At 38.2% G+C, this 7,258-nt stretch overlaps 1 protein-coding gene across 1 annotated transcript; it reads left to right on the forward strand.

The window, feature by feature from the left end:
* Positions 1-640: 640 nt before the first annotated feature.
* On the forward strand, positions 641-5,649 carry MSC (musculin). Its single transcript, XM_015817164.1, has 2 exons — positions 641-1,204; positions 5,176-5,649. The coding sequence occupies exons 1-2, from the start codon at positions 641-643 to the stop codon at positions 5,260-5,262; spliced, it is 651 nt and encodes a 216-aa protein (XP_015672650.1). The 3' UTR covers positions 5,263-5,649.
* Positions 5,650-7,258: the final 1,609 nt, after the last annotated feature.

The following is a 7,258-nucleotide window of genomic DNA, read 5'->3' on the forward strand; positions in this document are numbered from 1 at the left end:
GTAGCCGCGCCAGTGGCTTTTCCTCCCGAATTGTGCTAAAAACTTCGAGCAACTTTTCAGCCTCCCCCCCCCCCCCCCGGGACGCACTAAGCCAGCGTTTCTCAACCTTGACAATTTTAAGGCATGTGGACTTCAACTCCCAGAATTCCACAGCCAGCGTTGCTGGCTGTGGAATTCTGGGAGTTGAAGTCCACATGCCTTAAAATGGTCAAGGTTGAGAAACACTGCGACTAAGCGCACACCCGACGGCAGAGACAGAGCCGGGTCAGTCCCCGCGGCTAAGGCGGGGGCTTCTTCAAAATGAGGGCGTTGGGCGCTCTCCAACCTCCTCCCCCTTCTCAGCGCGCTTTCCTCGGACCCCGAGGGGGCTGGGAAAGATCCAAAGAAAGGCGAAGGGATGGCTGACGCGCGCAGAACCTAGTTGGCCCTCGACGCGCCTCGACGCGGGCTGCTCATTTTTGCTTTCCCCCCCCTTGCCCCGCGCAGATGGTTTGCCCCGCTCTCCCTGGCACATATATATATATATATACCCCCTCGTCAAAGAATCACCGCGAGCCGTCGCCGAGCTCCTCTTAGGAAGGGCGAGGGGGAGGGGGCGCCTTCTGGCTGGCGCCCGTCTCTGGCGTCCCGGGCTTGGGTCATGCCGACAGGCTCCCTGACTGGCTCGGAAGAGCCTCGGATGGATCTGAGGGAGCTGCAGCTGGAGTACCGGGCGCCGCCCCGCTCTAAGCGGCGTCCCCGAGGTGAAACTTGCCCTTCGCTTGATAATTCCTCCGCTGCGGAAGAGGAGGAAGAAGAGGAGGAGGAGGAGGAGGACGAAGAGGAAGAGGACGAAGAAGACGAGGAGGACGACGAAGACGGGGAGGCGGTGGCGAGCAAAAAGAAACGCGCCAAGGGAGCTTCCGGGACCGGGGAAGGCGGCGGCGGAGTTAAAAAGCAGCCGGCGGCGGGTCGGAGCGCCGCGGGCTCAACGCCGGAGTGCAAGCAGTCGCAGCGCAACGCGGCCAACGCGCGCGAGCGAGCCCGCATGCGCGTGCTGAGCAAAGCCTTCTCGCGCCTGAAAACCAGCCTGCCCTGGGTGCCTCCGGACACCAAGCTCTCCAAGCTGGATACGTTGCGCCTGGCCTCCAGCTACATCGCCCACCTGCGGCAGCTGCTGCAAGAAGACTGCTACGAGAAGGGCTACGTGCACCCTGTCAACCTGGTGAGTGAGCTCGGAAGCCTTTGAGGAATATCCGAAGGGCAGGCTTAGCTTGTCAGAACCTGACTTCAATTTCACTGGCGCGACGGTGCTGCTTTCTGAACACGGGCAGCGTGTTTCTGCAGTTCGTAGGTTGGCCAGTCTTGGAGTATCTGTTTCTGTATAAATGCGTATCTTTTAAAATTCAAGTTAATATTGCTGTAGATAAAGAGATTATAGGAGACAGGAGAATAATGCAGGCTATGTAAGGTGTGTCTCTTTGTAAGAGTAATGCTTTCCTCTTCTGATTGCTTTCATCAGTTCAATAAGGAATCTGAAATTTCTGGAGGATACAGTATGTGTACAGTATACAGTATGTGTATTCTCTATATAGTACACATACTCTACACAGTATGTATCTGGCTCTCCCCTCCTTAGAAACATTAATCCTGCTTTTGCCCAAATACAAGCAATACTTAATAAGCTAATACCTGACTTAAAAGAGACATTCTAGGATTTGCAAGAAGAATCATTCACTGACTCCTTAAGTTCTCAACAAAGCACTGGTTTTGTGGTCACACACACTATTGGTTTTATCTTTTGTATCTTTGCATCGTGCACATTGATAAGTATTATTAACACATCTCATGTTCCACATATGAGAATTGCTCAGGGTGTGAATGATAGGAAGTGAAGTCAAGCATATCTGGAGAGTTCTTAATTAGATTTGACATCATCTGGAGGGAAGCTTTCAAAGATCTTTTAAAAATGTGTTATTAAGAATTCTCTTTAGATCCCTCTATGCTTGAAAAGTTCTCTCTCAGCTTTTAAGTGGCTGCAGCTTTTGTTAGCAGAGGTGTTTTTTTTTCTTTTTCTTCCTAGCATTTTTCTGCAAGTGCAGGATCTGCTTTTTTTTAATCAACAAAGGATTGATCCATTTATCAGCAGAGCAATTGGCTGGGAGAAACTAAATCTCTTCTGCAATTTCAGTAGACTCAAATGCAAGGATCTCTGGCTCTCAACTCAGTTTGCTTCTAAAAAGATCTAAATGCCCAACATTCATCTAATTTAGTTTTCTGTTCTTCCAAAGATGAAGAGAATTTTCTCACATAAAATTAAATCTGATTTTTTAAAATTATCATTTGTTTAAATCTGCTCACTATATAACAGGCTAACAAATTCTGTAAACAGTGTCTTGAAATGAAAGCCTAATTTTGTGTGTCCTGCCGATGATATTTTTTGCTGTGTGGCTGTAATATAGGAAAGGAAGGAGCACCTTTTGCATTTTTGGGGGGGATCTATTCATTGTTTATGAAAAATGAATATGAAAAAGTACTTATTTTTGTTTTTATTGGTTTCTAAACTACAAAGTCCAGTTCTTTTTAATTATTACTCATACAGAAATTGCATCAAATGTTTGGTGATTTTTATGGCTGCTATATCTTATTCAGCTCTCATCATGTTTTGAAATAAAATGCAATTAGGGACTGTACCTAATTGTGACTAAACTATGATGACACATTTTTATCATAATCTTTCTTTATACTTTTTGTCACTTTTGTTATTTCCTTTTTTCCATTTGTAAGCCAATATCTATTAACAACTTCAAATTCCAAGTGCACACAGCAAATTATTCTCTAGGCTAAAAGAATATAAAGCTATTGTAATCATGGATAGCTCAAGTCTAGGAATATTGAAACTGAACTTATTTTCATGGCAGTGATCTGTTTCTGAAAATTTCCAGGTTTTCCATATCTGAACTGTATGGAATTTGATTCAACAATATTTATAGGAGATACAGGTGGCCTTCTCTAAGCATCTCCAATTATAAATGACTGCATTTAACAACTTTCCAAAGAGTACCAGTTAACATCTTCATGTAGATTTGATTCCAGAAATACATCTATCCATGTAACAGCAACATTTACATGTACATGTTTGTATTGAATGATTGCAGCAGTTTTTAAGCTATGCAGAGTTGATTATGACAAATAGCAGAAGATACTACAAAATATTTCTAATATTCTGTGACTGCAGTATTTTATCAAACTAATGAAGCAAAAAATATCTTTACTTGGAGAAAGGGGAATACATTTAATACTAGAATGCATTCTTAAAAAAAATATAAGCACTATTCTAGAAGAGGCATTGTCAAAATGCCTAATTTAAATTATGGCCTTGACTATGTATATTCATTCTGTAATTTTTTCACCATAACTATGACAACTGTAGGAGAACCAAAGCTTATACAATATTCATTTCCTGGCTCTCCTTGAAGTGGCTTAGTCCACTTTAATTAGGTGCTGCTGAAACAATCTTATTTGGAAAGATTCCTTCTTAAAGGTAAACCTGGTTTTTCACCTGCTACCCATTTCACCACATTAGTTTATATTATAATGAAACATTTAATTTGTAGAGAAAATGAAGGGCAGGCATTCTATAAAATTTTGAGTTGGATAAACTTCTTGAAATTGCTCTATGCAAATTAAACTAATTTATACAGCAAAATTGGAGAATAAGAAAATGCCCTGATATCTTAAAGAATGTTTTAACTTAATAGAGTGGGTCTCCTTTACTAAACAATGTTAAAATGCATCTGGTGAGACCTAGGAAATAGAAGTTCCCTTAGCGGTGGCTACCCTATAGAGAGGGCGCCCCACTCCCGAGATATGGAGGAGCCCCTACCCTCCTTGTTTCCTTGACAGCCGTTAAGACTGAGCTTTTCTCCCAGGTGTTGAGTCAGGATAGGAGATGAACTCAGCATTTGTGTTCTTGAGGTGGAGAGTTATGGCATGCAAGAATTTTTAATTTCACTGTATTTTTTTATTTGTATATTTGATTGTTAGTTACCCATATTTTATATAATATGAGGCATATGCAGGTAGTCCTCGACTTACAAGCATTCGTTTAGTGACCATTCAAAGTTAAAACAGCACTGTAAAAAGTGACTTATGAACGTTTTTCACACTTTTGACAGTTGCAGCATCCCATGGTCACATGATCAAGATTCAGACATTTGAGAACTAGTTCATATTTATGACGGTTGCAGTGTCCCGTGGTCATGTGATCACCATTTGAGAACTTCTGACAAGCAAAGTCAACGGGGAAGCCAGATTCACTTAACAACTGGATTATTAACAACTGGATTGAGTCACTTAACAACTGTGGCAAGAAAGGTTGTAAAATGGGGCAAACCTCACTTAATTGCCTCAGTAAGGAAATTGTGGGCTTAATTATGAATAAGTCGAGGACTATTTGTACATTTAAAATATATACATAATTAAACATTAAATAAATAAAATGATAACCATACAATCATTATTTTTTGTATAACAATTACAAACAATATTCCTATTATAATTGCTATAATAAAATCATCTTTTAGTCATTTTTATTTTCCTGTCAGATTGAACAAATCAGTGGCATACATATTTCACTCCTAGGCTAGAAATTAAATCATCTTATTTATTTTGTATAAAGGAAATATAGGAGCTGTTTCACTTCCCTTTTCCATAAAACTCGGTTACATAAGTAGTTTATTTATAGAATATGGACAAAGAAGTGTCTACATTAAATGTTTTTGGCAATGTTTCAGCAACAGAAATGTATATATTTGAGTTACAATAATTTTACAACAAAAGCTTGTTTAAAAATTGAATCAGTTGATATAAAAGAACATTAGCTACATATGGGCTTGAGCAAGGTATTTTCTGGAGAGACCTTGGTTTGTTGTTGCTAAGTTTATACAGTGAAAACTCTAATGAAATAGATTAGCATGTTGTTTAATGCTCTTAATATTGCATAGCAAAAAAAGTGTAGTTAGGCGATCATTAATAAATTCAGATTTATTGCTTCTGATTTTTAATCAAGCAACCACTTCTGTTTTTGTATGGAAGGTTGTTTTGCCAAATATGGATGGAAACTATGTTGCAGCAAACTGGTTCTTGTTAATTTTTATCCTTCTTTCTAACATGAAAACATATTTTAATTCACAGACTTGGCCATTTGTGGTTTCAGGAAGACCAGAATCTGACACCAAAGACGTCCCAACAGCCAGCAGATTATGTGGAACTACAGCTTAGTTAAAGTAAAGAGTGCTCTTGCTGGATGCGTTTACCAATTCCATTGTCTTCTCTGGACCAAAGAAAACTGAAACAGTGAAAAACAATTATACTGTGTTTAAATCCTCTCCTTCAGTTGGAAAGAAAACTGCACTTAAAATGTAATGTGAAGTAGGAAGATCTGTCCAAGTTTCAGATAAAATGGTAGCTTTGAAAAGGCATTTTTGCATCATTTTCTAAAGAACTGTTCTAAAAAAATTTGACTAACAGAAAACATGCAGGCGGATAACTATTAAAATTAATAGCATGAACCAAATTATAGGTTGTGTGAAGTAACCCCAAACAGTGTTATTTGTATACCAAAGGAAAATAGTATTCTAGACTAGTCCTTAACACAAATTTATAATATATTTGATCTTATGTTCTCGGCAGCTATGCAATAGTAAGACTACTTCTGTCACCTTAGACAATTTCTTTTTAAAAATCAAAGACAAAAAGATTGTATCTGGTTGCTCCTTCACAGTCTATTTCACAAAAGCATTAAATCAGATTACTTGTCTTTAAGACAAGCATACATATAGCCAGGTAATTTGTAGGTCATGGATCAAAGTCACTGGCATATTCTTGTTGAATTGCGACAACTAATTCTACTCTGTACTGTAGTAGCGAGTTTGACATGTGAACTTGCCTTATTCTGAAATAAGCTTCTTTAAGTCTAGGATAGTTATATGTAAGTTTGCCTTTTATATCACAAGTGTTTCCTGTCAAGCTTTTCTGGTCGTATGGAATGTTAACTTTATACTGTTCTATATGCAAACAATATTACAAATGTAAATAATTATATTTTTATACATTATATTAAAACCTTTATTGCAATAATATTTTGAGTGGTTGGTGATAGCTGAATAAAAATTATTGAAAAATCACTAAAATAGAATTCAATATTTTTTTAATGTTTATATTTATACATGATTATGGATCTGTTTACAACTGGGTCATGGAGTTTTTTTTCTCTCTCTCTCTCTTCCTCTCTCTCTTTCTTTTAATGGTAGCCCTACGAGATAAGCAGGGACTAGAGAGCATTCTGGAATGCTTCATGGAATATATAGAATTTTTCTTGATGACAAAATTAAACCTATTTTATGAGGAAAAAAAACTGCTGTATTTTTGCTGTAAGCCACTGGAATACAAGCAGCATACAAAATAATGTACAAACAAATAAATATTGTATTTATTCCTAAGTATTTTTAAGCATCCTTTTTTTTTAAAGAAGCCATTTTTTATGATAGGTGGTGGGAATTTCAAACCTTCTAAATACTATATGGTGGAATTTCCCCTGGAAGCAGGCAGCAGAATGAAAATGGTAAGAGATATTGGGAAATGCAGTTCAGCAATATTTGAACGACCACAGGTATCCTATGTCTCCACAGGAATAAATCTGTTGCATTTGTTTAAGTTATGGGATGGATGATATAGGTTCAATTACAGCATAAAATATAATGGGGATGAAGCTGTTTTAGATATATCTTAATACTTCAAATGATTTTGAAGTTCCAACTTTATTTTATGAAGACTGACTGAAATAATGTTTTTAGAAGGTACTTTAGGAATATAATGGTGACAGGCAAGCTTAGCATTTCATAGATAGAGAGACCAGATAAAATATAAATCTTTTATTCACTAGAGCTATCAAATTAGAAGTAGAGAAAGACAGAAAAACACTATATAGGATAAAAGATAGAGCATATATGCTTTGTAGTAGTTAAGGCACCAGACTAGACATCAGGCAAACAAGAATTTGTTCTATTTTCAGCACAAAGCCAGTTGGGTGTCTTTGGACTAGTCATTCTCTCTCAGCCCAGCAAGAAGGCAGTGGCAAATCACTTCTGAAATCTTGCCAAAATAACTTCAGGGATTTGTCAAGGGAGATGCCAGGATTCAACGAGTTGAAGGGACACCCCCCCTCTCTTCCAAAACCCACCATTACAGTATATAAAACAGTTACTTATACACCTTA

The sequence above is a fragment of the Protobothrops mucrosquamatus genome, unplaced genomic scaffold, assembly GCF_001527695.2.
Source record: "Protobothrops mucrosquamatus isolate PMUCROS unplaced genomic scaffold, P.Mucros_1.0 scaffold556, whole genome shotgun sequence".
Classification (NCBI taxonomy): domain Eukaryota; kingdom Metazoa; phylum Chordata; class Lepidosauria; order Squamata; family Viperidae; genus Protobothrops; species Protobothrops mucrosquamatus.

Excerpts from the sequence above, each read along its gene's own strand:
- MSC (XM_015817164.1), top strand. The coding sequence starts at position 641 with ATGCCGACAGGCTCCCTGACTGGCTCGGAAGAGCCTCGGATGGATCTG. Across the intron at positions 1,205-5,175 it reads ACGTGCACCCTGTCAACCTG|ACTTGGCCATTTGTGGTTTC; the intron begins GTGAGTGAGCTC and ends TTTAATTCACAG.